Source organism: Anolis carolinensis, chromosome 3 (genome assembly GCF_035594765.1).
Source record: "Anolis carolinensis isolate JA03-04 chromosome 3, rAnoCar3.1.pri, whole genome shotgun sequence".
In the NCBI taxonomy this organism is placed as follows: Eukaryota; Metazoa; Chordata; class Lepidosauria; order Squamata; family Dactyloidae; genus Anolis; species Anolis carolinensis.
The window spans coordinates 210,765,701-210,781,251 of NC_085843.1; the positions used below are offsets into that span (position 1 = coordinate 210,765,701).

The window sequence follows — 15,551 nt, forward strand, 5'->3', positions numbered from 1 at the left end:
TTGGTTGACAGTTTAACTGCCAAATAGTGAATTGGATTCACTGTTTAGAGATATTCCTCGAAAGTCAGGTGGTAGGTGTACAGAAATGCTTTCACACAATTTCCTCAGATGCACCAATGCACCCTTCCCAAATACAATGAAATTGGTTAGTTTTACTTAAAAGGACCACTCTTTGTTGGACTTGTTTTCAAAGCCAATTCCTAAAATAGAGAGCCACAAGCTGCTACTGTTAACTTCGGCATCATAGGGAGGCAGAGGGGATTTGAAAACCTCTGTCTGATGCATCATGGTGCCAAGGCTGGAAAGGGAGCTACAGGCTGAGTGTCAGGCTCACTTCAAAGGACCAGTCTGAACGCAGATCAAAGATAGCTGCTCTCAAATCCAATCTTTATTGAAGAATACATGACTTTGGAAAAGTCGAGAATGACCTAATGTTTACATACATTCAATTTTATCACTTCTGATGCAACGTAATACCACACGCAAATATCATCATCAAATCCCACCCTCTGGATCACATTACTACCATTCCCACACTATATCAGTTATAATTGTTTATACTTCCAACCCTGAGTTCCCAGGCTCATTTTATCTTCTCCCGCCAGGTGCTTGCAGGGTTATTTATGTTATGTTATGAAGCCAGATTCAGGGCTTGGAAATTCAGCCCTGGGATTTGGCTCCATGACATGGCGCCCTCGTTTTCTTCGTCCTCCTCTTCGGTTCTTCTTTCATCATAATCCTGAAACAAATCAAACAATAACTCTATGTGTCCATTTTGTCCAAAGTCCCCATGTATTTTTTCAGCAAGCTGCGATGGAATACTGGGTGTATTTTCCCTAAACTTTTTGGCAATGCCAACTGGAAAGTTACTTCATTGATAACACCCTGTATTCTGAATGGTCCAATATATTTGGGGCCCAATTTTCTCGAAGGTAGCCCCAATTTGATGTTTTGGGTACTTAACCACACTAGATCTCCTTTATCCAGTTTATCGCCTTCCACCCTCTTTCTGTCTGCGAACGCTTTATACTTTTTGTGTGCTTCCTTTAAGGATGCAGTCACTTGACTCCAGCATTCTAGCATTTGCGTTTTCCATTTCCCTGCCTCTGTTTCCTCATTCTCTGTCCATCTTGGCAACTGGGGCAAAGGCTGTATTTCATACCCGTAAACCACTTCAAAGGGGGTTTTATTTGTTGCTGAATGTATAGTCGAATTAAAAGCTAGTTCTGCAAAAGCCAACCACCTAGACCAGTCATTTTGTCTCATGTTAGAGTACATTCGAAGGAACTGCCCAAGTGTCTGCTGAGTACGTTCTACCGCCCCGTTTGTCATGGGGTGAAAAGCAGAACTTAGACTCCTTTCTGCTCCTAGCATTTCCAAGAATTTTTCCCAAAATTTTGCTGTGAATTGTACTCCTCTGTCACTGACCACTCTACTGGGACATCCATGCAGTTTGTAAATGTGGTTTATGTACAATTCAGCTAGTTTCTCGGCTGATGGTAGTTTCGTCAGTGCTATAAAGTGGGCCTGTTTAGAAAACAGGTCTAATACTGTCCAAATATAACGATGTCCTTTGCTAACCGGTAGTTCCCCCACAAAGTCCATAGCTACACATTCCCAAGGTCTGGTAGGTTCTGCTACTGTTTGTAGTAATCCCATTGGCTTCCCTCCTCTCGATTTATTTCTGGCACAATCATCACATTGAACAACATGATTCTTTATGTCCTTCCTCATCCCTGGCCACCAGCAATGTTTTGCTATTGCCTTTGTTGTTTTTGTAATTCCTGTATGACCAGCGCTCTGGTTATTGTGAAAACGATGCAAAATCTTAATCCTTAATGTTGCTGGGATATACAGTTTCTTGTTCACAAACCAAAATCCCCCCTTCTGCTCCCCCTTTTCTGCGTTGGATGCGATCCACTGATCTCCATCATAAGACTGTTTCAGTTCGTTTCCCCAATTATCTTCCCCGTCGAGTTCAACAATAGCAGTGTTCTCCTTTTGGGTTTGCGCTCTTGTCCTGACAGCTAAGCCCCATTGTTTATCAGAGAATATTGTTCCCTCTTTTGCTGTGGTTATGCCTCCGTGTTGAGGCATGCGTGAAAGAGCATCTGCCAAGACATTCTGCTTCCCTTGAAAAAACTTTAATTGGAAATCGAACCTGCTGAAGTATTGCGCCCATCTAATTTGTTTGGGGGACAATTTTCGAGGAGACTTTAAATACTGGAGGTTCTTATGGTCAGACCAAATTTCAAATGGGATTCCGCTTCCTTCGAGGAAGTGTCGCCAGCATTCTAAGGCTTTTAATATGGCTAATGCCTCTTTTTCCCATATTGGCCAACATTTTTCAGTTTCGCTGAACTTCCGGGACAAATATCCGCAGGGTTTTAAGTTCCCATTTTGATCTTTTTGCAATAGTACTGCCCCGTACGCGCAGTCTGAGGCATCGCAATGGATTATGAAAGGGCTCCTGATATCGGGGTGTTTTAGGATGGGTCCTTCTGTGAAGCATTCTTTTAGGGTTTCAAATGCCTTTTGGCATTCTGACGTCCAACCCAGTTTGGCGCCAGGAGCTTTTACTTTTGCTGTCTCCCCTTTCCCTTTTGTTTTTAAAAGTTCAGTAAGGGGTGCGGTTATTTGCGCGAAGCCTTTTATGAAGGATCTATAAAAATTTGCAAACCCCAGAAATGATTGCAATTGCCTCCTTGTTTGAGGCACTCCCCATTCTTTCACATCTGATACTTTAGCTGGATCCATAGCTAACCCTTCTGGAGATATCCGATACCCCAGAAAGTCAATTTGAGTTTTATTGAATTCACATTTGGACAGTTTTGCGTACAGCTTTGCTTCTCTTAGTCTCTGCAAAACTTCCCGGACCAATTTTACGTGCTTTTCCTTATCTTCGCTCACAATCAAGATATCATCAAGAAATATGAATACCCCTCTGTACAACAATGGGTGTAGTATTTCGTTTATAAGCTGCATAAAGCAGCCGCCTCCATTTTTTAATCCGAAAGGTAAAATTTTATATTCAAAATGGCCGAATGCGCAGGAAAATGCAGTTTTCCAAGTATCCTCCGGTTTAATTCTTAATTTATGATATGCTTCAATTAAATCCAGTTTGGTAAATATGCTCCCTTTCTTCAATACGGTAATTAAATCCTTTACTAAGGGCATAGGGTATTTATTGTCCTTCGTAATTGCATTTAAATTTCGATAATCAATGCACAATCTTAGGGAGTTGTCTTTCTTTCTCCTAAATAACACTGGGGCCCCGAGAGGAGAATTGGATGGCTTAATGAATCCTCGCGCCAGGTTTTTATCAATATATTTCCTCAATTCCTCCTTCTCCTGCACAGACATGGGATACACTTTTGGTTTTGGTATGTTTGCTCCTGGGGTTATTTCAATTTCTACTTCTATATTCCTTTTGGGAGGTAATTTACTGGCCTCTTTCTGATTGAAAACATCCACAAAGTCTCTGTATTCAGGTGGCAATAGTTGTGGGTCTATCTCATCTGCTTCATCTCCCTCGTCCTCCTCTTCTGCAATTTTGCTTATCTCCCATTGCGTCTGCTGTTCTTTAAATGCTAGGCTCTTTCCTCTCCAATCTACTTCAGGATTTGCCTGTTCGAGCCATGGTATCCCTAATATTACGTGGTATGTGGCAATAGGGGCTATCACAAAGGATATTCTTCCTTCCCATTTGCCTATTTTACATGGGACCCCCCGTATTTCCTTTGTAGATACTTCCCCAGCAGCGACTGATCCATCTAGCTGCGAAAATGCAATTGGGGAGTCAAGCGCCATCTGCTGACATTTCAGCGCTCCTGCTAATTCCGGAGTTATAATGTTTCTAGAACAACCACAATCCACAAATGCCTTGCAGGTGGCCCGATTCTCTAGCCCCGAGAGGCAGATTGGCACTACTATCATGCGTTTGTCCCGACTCACCAGTTTTTCTGAAGATTCTGGGGCTTGCACCTCCTCTTCCGCACGCCTCCCGGTTGCTGGCTTGGGCTTTGGGGGTTTTGGCGGCTCCCCCTTCCGGGCCCAGCATTCTGCTGCTCGATGGCCCGTCTTCCCACATACAAAGCATCCCGGTTTAGGTTTGTTGTCGTCTCCTCTGGAGGGAATCCCCGGCCTCCCTCCGGGTCTTTCCTGCTTCCTCGTTTCTCCTCGACCTCTCGCCACCGGTCTTTGCTGGCCGCCGCTGCTCCTGAAGCGCTTTACTTGGGCCAGGGTGGATTCAACGCGCCCCGCTAGTTGAATCCATCCCTGGAGCGTTTCGGGGTCATCTCTGTGCGCTGCCCAGCTGAAAATCTCGGGGCGTAGTCCCTCTTTAAATAATTCCACTTTGGTCACTTCAGACCACTCTGGTACCCTTTCCGCGAGGTGGAGGAATTCCTCTGCGTACTCGGGCACCGTTTTGTCCCTCTGCTTTATTCCTTTCAGCTGGTCTCGAGCCCTCAATTGCTCTAGCCGGTCTCTGAACCGGTTTTCCAGTGCGGCGAGGAAGCGGGGCACTGACCTCAGGCATGGGTCGCGTCTGGCATGTAGTTGCACATACCAGCTGGCTGCTCCTCGCTTTAGTGTGTTGCCGATGGCTCGAACCCTGCTTGCTTCGGAGGGGAATGTGTGTGCATTGTCTTCCATGTATCCTCTGACGCTAATTAGAAAAAAGTTCAGTTCATCTGATTCCCCTCCGTATTCTAGTTTGAGATCTTCCCTTCTTGGCATCCATTCTGCGGCCCGTTGATGCTGTCTGGGAGGCATGGGGAAGGGTTGCATCGGGTTTCCTCGGGCGGCCCCTTGGAACACGCCGCGCCCCACTCCGGTGGTCATTCTGCGCGGCTCCTGAAATTCTGCCGCCGCTGTCGGCCCTTCCACCCATCCGCATACTGGCCTCGCTGTAGCCCCCGCATCTCGCCTTTCCTCATCGTACGGCACATCCTCCTCCTCTTCCTGGATCTCCTGCTCCTCTCCGCCTTCGTCTGCAAATCCACTGGACCCGATCCCTGGCCCCAGTGGTCTTTCCACCCCGACGCCCATTCGGGGGGTTGGGAGCTCTGTTGGAGATGGCGGCCTCAGAGTTCCCAGAGCTCGCTGGCGCTCCACTTCGCGTGCCATTCTGTCTCGGAACTCCAGCTCCTGCCAGTATTCCTCATCTCCCTCGTCCCTTGCCGCCACGGGACTCTGCGTTGATGCTCGCTGGCCCCTCTGGCTCCAATCTCCTTCTTTACTTGGCTCTCTCTCGGCGCCATACCGGATGGGCTCCTTTTGGAGATTCTCTTCCAATAGTGGCACCAACCTCCCCACGGTTTCCGACAGCCTGGATAAATTAGTTTCCAGGATGGATAACCGCAGGGCCACGGTCTCCGGCATACTTCCTCCAGATCCCCAACTGGTTTCTGCAGCCGCAGAGACGCCTCTTCCTCCCCTGGGAATCCTCTGGGTCACGCCGTTCGGCCTGGGGTACCCCGTAGAGGAAGCTATGGCTTGCAGCGTCTCTTCTCTCTTCGGCCGGGCCCCTTGCGAAGGCCTCCCTGCTCCGTTTGGGCTTAGATCTCCTTCTTCACTCATTATCACTTCACTGCGAATTCCGCAGGAGGGTGAGAACGGGATTCTCGACTTAAATGTCAGGCTCACTTCAAAGGACCAGTCTGAACGCAGATCAAAGATAGCTGCTCTCAAATCCAATCTTTATTGAAGAATACATGACTTTGGAAAAGTCGAGAATGACCTAATGTTTACATACATTCAATTTTATCACTTCTGATGCAACGTAATACCACACGCAAATATCATCATCAAATCCCACCCTCTGGATCACATTACTACCATTCCCACACTATATCAGTTATAATTGTTTATACTTCCAACCCTGAGTTCCCAGGCTCATTTTATCTTCTCCCGCCAGGTGCTTGCAGGGTTATTTATGTTATGTTATGAAGCCAGATTCAGGGCTTGGAAATTCAGCCCTGGGATTTGGCTCCATGACACTGAGTCTCTTGTCAGGACAAGAGATGGAGAGGAGGAGGTGAAGGAAAAGACAAGAAGGTCAGGCTATTTAAGCAGCAGCCACAAACTCACACATAATCAAATCCATAAATCATAAATCTGCAAATGTGGAGGACTGTCTGTATTTCTTCTGCCTTCCTCAGCATGTCACTTTAGCAATGCATTCACCTCCTCTTCACTTATCAGTTTGCTTTATAACCCCTTTCTTAGCACTGTACAAGGCCACTGTGAAATTATTCACGAAGATAAAGAATGACTGAATATGTTATCCAGCATTCTTTTCACATAAGTCCCTCTAATATGTGGTCTATACATTACAGTGATTCCATGAGGAATTGAAGAAACTCAGCAAGCCATGTGAATTTTTAATAGAAAAATCAAGAGCGGCCCATCCGCTTGCAAAGTAGTACATTAACGTCAGTGCTGACATTTCAGAGGAAATTCCAAGTTTATTTTTAGATTCAAAGGAATTTATTTTTATTCATTATTCATAGCTAGATACATCTTATTAAATCAGGGCCTATTTTTCTCTGCAGAAAAATATTGAGACATTTTGGAGGCATCCACTTCTCTAACGAAATTGATTAGCCAAGATTCTCTGGCTCTGCTGGCCATAGGCATTCCATTTTTGTCTGTGTCATTGGTAGATCGCTTTTCTAGCCTTTCTTATTAAAAACAACACAGTTAAAAGCTCTTATGATAATTTTCATATTTATGATATATAAAATTTTATTTTTATTTTGAGTACATGAAGTAACTATCAAAATATAATCCTGCAAAAATCTTCCAAAATTATGACAGTGGGCCCACGATCATTCTCTCTTGCTGCTTCTAGTTTCAGAAGCAATATCTCTGGATGCATCTACACTATAAAATTAATGCAGTTTAGATACCACTTTAATGGCTATAACTTAATGCTAAGAAATCATGGGAAGTGTAGTATTATAAGGTCTTTAGCCTTCTCTACTACTTTACCAAACTACATATCCCATGATTCCATAACAGTGAACCATGTCATTTAAAATCGTGTCAAACCGCAGTAATCCAACAGTGTAGATGTACCCTCTGAATTACCAATTGTCCTTATTTTCTAGTATTTCTAGAGAGATCTGGCTGGTTTCTGTGAGTAGCAGGGTGATGGGAAAGATCATTCTATAGGTAGAACCAACAAGAGTCTTCTTAAATTACAATATCATCCATGTGGTGATGGATATTCATGTTTCTCTAAACCAGTTGTTCTCAACCTGTGAGTCCCCAGGTGTTTTGGCCTTCAACTCCCAGAAGTCCTAACAGCTGGTAAACTGGCTGGGATTTCTGGGAGTTGTAAGCCAAAAACATCTGGGGGCCCACAAGTTGAGAACCACTGCTCTAAACCATAATGAGTCTGGTTCAGTGAATGTTGCACAAAGGACTAAAACAGAATAACTGAACCAGTCCTGAAATTTCTTAATGTTTATGCATTCTTCAGAAAGTTTCTTGATTCGTTTATGTGTAAGTCTTTACACATAAATAAAATAAGATCTCTTCTATGAACCACAGTGCAGATGTGCATAGAGAAATGAACATATTCTTTTTCTAGTTTGCCCTACAGACAATACTTCAGTCACAAACCAGAGCAGCCACTTCTAACAGCAGTGCGGTTTTATTTCTTTCTGCATTCTGTTCTTCACATCCCTCTGGAGAATGTGAACAAAGATATTGATTGTAGTAGTGAATATGCCACCAAGTCTTTTAAAATCAGAACTGAGTAACAATTACCAATTCACTCTACCCAAAACATAATTTCAATAAAACAAATAGAGTTCTTTAAAATGTTGTTGTTATTATATTAAAAGTCTGGACTTCTGTAATAATTTGGAGCAGGAAACATCTAAAATGTTACAAATAGTTAATACAAAATATCATTCGGGGGATCCACAGTTTTGGATTGATTGTATTTTCCCAGCAGTATAGATAGGCATTTCTGCAAGCTGAATCTGGGTCCTCCCTTCTGCTTCATAGGTAGATCTTCATAGTCTTTGTTAACCACCATTACCAGCGAAAGGAGGAGAATAAGCCCCTCCTTTCAAATTCCATCCAGTCTCAGCTTGTTATAGGACATGACTTAATACTCCAGCTATCTTTGGATCTTTAGGATCATTTTTACATAGCGACATTGGTTTTGTCTGTGGCTGAACTTTACCATTCTCGGAATGATGGCAGTCCCATGCAGCTCCAATCTTTCATCACATGTTGAATCTCTGCTGGGATGTGCATTGGAAGTGATTTCAAGGCATGGAGAGAGGACAAACAAAACAACCATCTCAGAGGGAACCAAATTGGATCCAGTGTGTGCCACTAAATTGGTGAAGGGTCGTGATAAGATCTCACATAGCAGGGCGCTTCAGCTATATGGTAAACATTCTCACACTAAAATGATCTTTAAAAACTTCTAAAAACAATTATAAAACCTGTATTTTAAACTTTGTTTAAAATCTAGAGCAGAAAGAGGTTAAAAATTAATACTAGTTAAAAATACAAACAAGGAACATCCAGATATTACAATATCTGTTTCACAAAAGCTTCCTGAAATAAAGAGTTTGGGAGCAGCAGTTGAGAAGGTTGTATCAATTCTTCCCATGGGATGTAACCATGAGAGTTGAAGGTCAGAAAGAAGATCTCAAAACATAGGCATATTCATATGGGAGAATAACTTTGACTTTTAGGTAATTGCCTGCACTTTGAATTGTTCCCAACAGCAAATGGGCAGCCAAGGGAGCAGCAAGGGAGTTGTGTGTTCCCTGCAGCCTGCTCCAGGTTCACAATCTTGGTGCAGCAAGTATCCTTAAAACCTTAAAACCAGAGCCTAACCAAAACCATATTTGATTTACTATCCCAAAAGACCTATTCAGGGGGTTACCATGACATTTCATTTCCCCTGCAACATCTCTGTAAAGTATAAATTCTTCTATGATTGTTTGGCAGAAGCAGCTATGTGTATAAATGTAATGAAAACAGCATCTGTAAGGTTCTTAATTTGACTTTAAGAGGGAAAATAATTCTGCAGTTTGTGTGCAATTTGCTGTTAAAAACTGCTATTGGATGAATTTTGCTTTCTCTACCCCAGCCATTTTGTCCTTTCTGGAAATGGGAGGTGAAAGGTTTGTGTTTTGTTGTTTTACATGCCTAATTTTCAGACATTTTTAACTGTACAAGCAGCATGGTTATGGAAGGGATAGTAAAACTTAGAAAAACTGGCTTCTCTCATAGCCCATAGAATGAATATAATGGGATGAAAAGAAAATGCTGACAGACTATCTTTCCTCATTGCCCTCTATTTTACTTCTATTTATTCATTTTTTTTCAAATCATCCTCCTTTTCATTATTATCGTTGTTATTGACTAGAATCCTGTATGAATTTTATGTATGCATAAACACTGCAGTTATAATGCCATACAGTGACTCCAGTCTCAGTGGGAAGCAGTTGCTGCAGTTGACAAGGCTCTTTTCCCCTATCACTTGAAAAGCAGCTGACTGATAATCCCATCTCCTTCCATGAACAATCTCCACTGCAACAGGCAGAAACACCTTGCAGCTGAAATTGCTTGCTTGAGGAGGCTCATCAGCCAGCTCCTTCTTAATCAACAGGGGGGAAGACTCCCATCAATTCACGTGGCTGCTTCCAGGTAAGAGGGAGATTGATAGACTTTCAGAAGGCTCTTCCACACAGCCATATAACCCAGAATATCTGCTTTGAACTGGGTAATCTGAGTCCACACTGCCATATATTCTAGTCCAAAGCAGATAATGTGGGATTTTATTCAGCTGTGTGGAAGGGGCTAGAGTCCCTATGTAGCCTCTAAACTAGGAGCTACATAGGGATTGTGAATATGTAACAGTCACAGACACATAACTGTAGATTACCCATTCATTACTTCCACAGATGATTCCTACCATCATCATTATATCCACACGCACACACATACAGTAGTTTCTTTTTACATGCATACATCTAATACAATCCTGAATATTCTTCTATTGTTAGACCACTTACCTGAAACAGCATTTAAGTATTTCTGCTAATGCATTGTTACATATTTATCATGTAAAATAGAAGAAATTGAAGTTTAAAATGTAGTTACGTAGTTAAATTCCTGAACTAAGGACAATATTTTTCTTATTCTTGTCATTATTCATAATACATGTACAAAGGTGATGACATTATTAGCATCTGCAAAATCACATGCTTCTTTATAATTGTTGTTCTGTGCCTTAAAGTCATTTCCAACTTATGGTGACCCTAAAGCAAACCTATCATGGGGCTTTCTTGGCAAAATTTCTTCAGAGGAGCTTTGCATTTGCCTTCCTCTGAAAGACTGTGACATTGGTCACCCACTAGGTTTCCATAAATAAGCTGGAGTTCAAACCCTGATCCCCAGAGTCCAATGCTCAAACTACTACACCACGATGGTCCTATGCTTCTTTATTGACCATGTTTATTTTTTTCTCTCTTTAAATTTTATGGCAATTTACATATGAAGACTTTATGCCAACAGCTATTCAACCATTATTCCATAGTGGGGAGTTTATCAGTTTTTCAATTTTTCGCTCCCAGTTTTTTTCCAGTAACAATTATTTGATGTTGTGGCTTCAGAAAAGGACTTCATAGATTTCATTTTTTCTTTTCCTCATAGCTTTAAGTGTATCTATTTCCGTTAGACTTGCTGAGTCCATTTGCTTATTCCGCGCCCCCCCCCCCCAAAATTTTTGGCAACTGTCATCTTTTTAAATGGGCAGTAATGCTACAATATCATCAGCATCTGGTTCCTGATCAGTAATTCCTCCCTGTTCCTGAGTTGTTACACTTTTGTTAGGTTCACTTACAAAATGCCATGGTGGTCATACACAACAGAACTGGGAGATGTACCCAATGTTTGAACGTTATTTACATTTTGGCTCCAAAATAAAGCCAGAAATGCAAGTGTGTTTGACATTTCCTAGTGATAAATGAGTTGTGTGCCTGCGATCAGATGAGACACATGCTAAGTGTAAAAAGAGCACCAAATACACAGAGTACACAAAGATGTAATCCTGTTATGTCACTTTTTCTTTATTTATTTTTTCTTTTTGGCCAGCTTCCACACTTCGCCTCACCGCTGTTTTCACAGAACATAGCCATGATATTTTTTCCCAAAAATGTTGTTGTTGCTTTCAAAATCTCATTCTGTTCAGTGTGTTTTTGAATGTGAGCTTCCAAGAATAACCCTTAATTTTAAGAAGGATCTTGCTCCAATAACCTCAGTGTTAAATCCATAACAGTTTAGGTTTCAGCCAAAGTCACACAAAGTTCTCTGCAGCTATCCCAACAAAAACAGCTTTTTGATTGCTATTCCTTATTGCTGAGTGAGCACAGTGTCCCTCTCAGCTACCCCTTGATTTACTTTGCTGTGAAACGTCCCCTCTTCGCTAAGGTTCATTGCTTCTGGGCAACACAACTGTCACAGAACCCCTTGGGTGGATGATCTGAGAAGAGTTTGTCCTGGCAGGTAAACCACTTATACGTTGCACAAAATTAAGACCAAAGTGGCCTCAGGTGGCTTGAAGGATTCTAGATTCCAAAAAATGTAAGAAGGAAGAAGTGCCTAAAGGTAATCAAAAGCAATAGTTTCTGCAACCACATTGCCATATAATATAATTTGGACCCATATGAGATTAAACAACATTACAGTAGAGTCTCAGAGCATTGGATAAGTGAAAATATTGGATAATAAGGAGGTATTAAGGAAAAGCCTATTAAATGTCAAATTGCATTATTATTTTACAAATTAAGCACCAAAACATCATCTTTTACAACAAATGGACAGAAAAAAACAGTTCAATATACTGTAACGTTATGTAGTAATAATTACTGTATTTATTAATTCAGCACCAAAACATCACAATGTATTGAAAACATTGACTACAAAAACATTGATTACTAAAAAGCAGACTGTATTTGGATAATACAGAACCTTGGATAAGCAAAGGTTGGATAGGCGAGACTCTATTGTATATGGGTCTACACTGACCATATTATGCAGTTCTAAACTGCATTATATGGCAATCTAGTTCCAGCTAAAGAATTCAAGGAGGCATGATCATAACTATCAGTGAACCTCAGGCTTTGGCCTTATAATCAGGCATAGAGCTTTAAATTTGCCAGTTCTCAAATAATGTTGGGTCAAATAGCCTTACATCAAATAGCCTTACATGAGCTTGAACTGAAACCTCATACTGAAATATTTCCCAGATGGTTGAACAGATTTAGAAACTCTCCCAAATTCTGAGTAGACTGGGTAAAGAATTAAATGCCCCCAGGAGAGAAGACAAGTGAAAACAGATGCTTTTCACTAGCACCATTGACTCTTGGAGAACTACTCCTTCGTTCTTTCCTTGTGGATTCTACTCACAAATCCATTTAACAGGCAAGAGGTTTTTCTTCCCCTGAAGCCTACTATCTGTAGAGCCATTTCCTGGATAGGCAGACATCCTCGATTAAACATTCTATCTTTTAAACTTAGAGAAGCTGTAATTAATACTTTTCTGAGGATGCAAATGTTTCTTGGGACCATCTATAGAAATCCCCTTTGTTTTGTTTTGTTTTGTTTTTTCAGAATCTCCTGACATTGGCCCATCTATTGTGGTCCATACCAGTACATCCTTTGGAACAGAGTACCTGGAGTGCAATAAAGAAAAGGTACAGCAACTGATTCTGAATGAGCTAAGAAAGATCATGCCTGATTTGCCTGAACCAGCAAGCACAAAGTGCCAAAGATGGAGATATTCTCAGGTAAACTCTGGTGAAAATTAATAATTGATAATCAGCTTCTGTCCATTTCTTGCTTTTTCAAATGTTGATGGAAGGAACTTCCTTTGTATAGTATTTGTGAACATTTCAACAGCTGTTCACTATACGGGGCTTTTGAATAAAGGCTGCTACAGAAGCATCAAGGAAATAATTGTGGTGAATCCATGGAGTCCTGGCAGGGGGCGTGGAGAACCTGTCATTCCATGCCCCGCATCGCCTACCCTACCTTGACCCCCCCATTCCACAGGGGGAAGTGTCACTGCCTGGCTCCCCCCCCCCACTTGCTTCTAAGACAACACGAAAAGCCTCCTGTTTTGCACCACAGGGACACACACTGCTTGCTCTCCTCTTTCAGCACAGAGCCCGGGCCAGAAGAGCCTGTGCGTCGTTTAATGGGCTCCGTGTTGAAAGTGGAGAACAAGTGGCATACAATGGGCAAATCAGCCAATCTGATGAGGCTATTAGTCTACTGATAGATTTCTTGGTGATTTGCAGTGTATTGCCAAAGCTTTCAGACTCCCAGTTATAAAATACTATCAACAATATGACTCTTTTGATGATTGTTCACATCTGGCCACACCCTACCAGAGGTTCAGTGGTACATATGGTTCCCAGCAGAACATTTGAGGGCAACTTATTGAAGCTAAGCTGGTCGAGGTCTAGGCAGTGCTTAGATGGAAGAATGACTGAAAAGCTTCCTGTATGCATTTAAGGTGAAGTACACATGAATATAAACTGAAGACCTAGCATCTCCGGTTAAGCATTGTCTCAGATGGGAAAATGTCTGCCTGACATTCTGAAAGGTGTGTAGCACTTGGCTAAACGCACTGTGGGGTTGGTTTAGTTTTAATCAGACGTTCATCCTTACTCTGTTGGCCTAAATATCAACATAGTTGGTATTCTGTGCTGTAGTGAGAGCATCAATAGCAATAAAGTTTGGTCATGAAAATTCCTACTGCTGCACCATTACTGCAATATGAAAACTTGAGCCTGAGCTAATTCTTCATTCTACTTGATACCTAACCTGTTCTTTGTTTTGCTACAAATGTATGAAATGGGAAGGTAGTGCTATCACTCTCTTGTCATCTCGCATATTTCCTTTCTTCAAATGCACAGTGCTCATCTAACATGGCAGTTGTTAGGCACACCAGTGGCAACTATGATTCAGCCCTGGTTAGCCATTTTGCAATCTTGTCATATGCAATTTCCTTAATTTTATTTCAAATACATGGGCAAAAGTAACACAAATATGCTTGTAAAATGTTATCTTAGAACCCAAATCCTTTCAAATTTATAGAGGTCTTTAAAAGGAAAGGTCTAGCAGTGTAACTAAATATTATAGCTGAAATGCATTCAGTGTCTAGTTCTTCATTTCTCTCTGTAATACACAGCTAAGGAATATAAAAGGAGACAGGGAATACTTGCCTTCTCAATGTTTGGGCCACCCACACCATTAGCTATATAAGTTTGATCTCCTGGAAGATGAAGTCTAAAACAGCTAGAAGACAAAAGGTTCTCCATCCTTGTGTTATGGGTTGACTTTGTGTCTTGTTCTTAAAGACTACTGCTACAACCCCACACACACATGCACTGATTTTTAAAGCAAGCATGGGAAATATGTGACCTTTCCATTAGCCTGGATCAACAGAACCTTTCAAAGTTATAGTGCAAGAACATCTAGAGGTCCACACATTCCTTGTTCTTACTTTAAATGCTTAGCACAGCTTGTCATTGTTTGTGGGACCTGAGTATTACACTATGCAACACGATTTTTGTTCCTGGGTTATACATGTCATTTCCTAATAGGTTCTATCATAAAAACATGGGGAAAATGTATTAAACTGCAAAAACTTTGTTTTTGCAGGACATCTTGCAGCTCATTTTGCTATAGTTTATTAATAACTATCTCATAGAGTCTCAACCAATTCAACATAGTTTTGAACATAGCCACAAAAATGTAGTTTCAGAGTAAGTACTACACAATTAAACAGGAAATAACACTTTCAAATCAGGAAGAAAATTCCTTTCAAATTTTGTTACATAGTGATCACTTGCACTGCTCTCCACCCTCCTCCGGCTGTGTGAGTGTAACACAGGGTGCAATGTAGCAGGAAGCAGTCTGCAAACCAGCAAGAAGCTGTCAGAAGACCTGAGGTTAAAAATGCCACCATAAGGTAATCTGTGTTGATTGTAATATAATAGCAGCAGGATTTCCAGAGCGGTTATCATTATGATGGCTAGATTTTATTACAAAGATTTAAAAAAACCAGCTTGTTAATTAGGTTTATTGTGGTTATAATAATCCATCATTTGTACGATTGTAGTGCCCACCGTGCCTATATTGTAATAGCCTGCTGAAATTAGGGGCATGGCATTTATAATCCCTGGAGCTGCAAGAGAGAGATACACAACTCTGCAGAAAGTTCATTGATCTTTGGACTGTTTTACATTATCTGTGGCCAATGTTTGAGCTGCCCCTCTTTCAGCCTCTTCTAACTCCTTGTTGACTTGTTTTGTAAATGTGTTGGCATGCAAATGTGTGTCCGATCCATCTTTTAGGAGCACACCTAAGACTTCAGTCCTAGGATCCCACACTTTCAGTTATTGAGGAATTGAGCACAGTGGGATTTTTACTTTAGAGTAAACAGGCATATGATTGTTCTGGATGAAATTTTAGGGGTATAGCTTGGAACCAAACTTAAA

At 41.5% G+C, this 15,551-nt stretch overlaps 1 protein-coding gene across 3 annotated transcripts in view; it reads left to right on the forward strand.

Moving 5' to 3' along the window:
* Window positions 1-15,551, forward strand: part of rnls (renalase, FAD dependent amine oxidase) — a 172,173-nt gene that overhangs the window by 134,984 nt on the left and 21,638 nt on the right. For all 3 annotated transcript variants that reach the window (XR_010005015.1, XM_062977481.1, XM_062977482.1), the window contains exon 6: window positions 12,655-12,830. Coding sequence is in view for 2 of the 3 variants with exons in the window: in XM_062977481.1 (XP_062833551.1) it covers window positions 12,655-12,830 (176 nt within the window). In the remaining variant the exon portion in view is untranslated. The remainder of the gene's footprint in view (window positions 1-12,654; window positions 12,831-15,551) is intronic.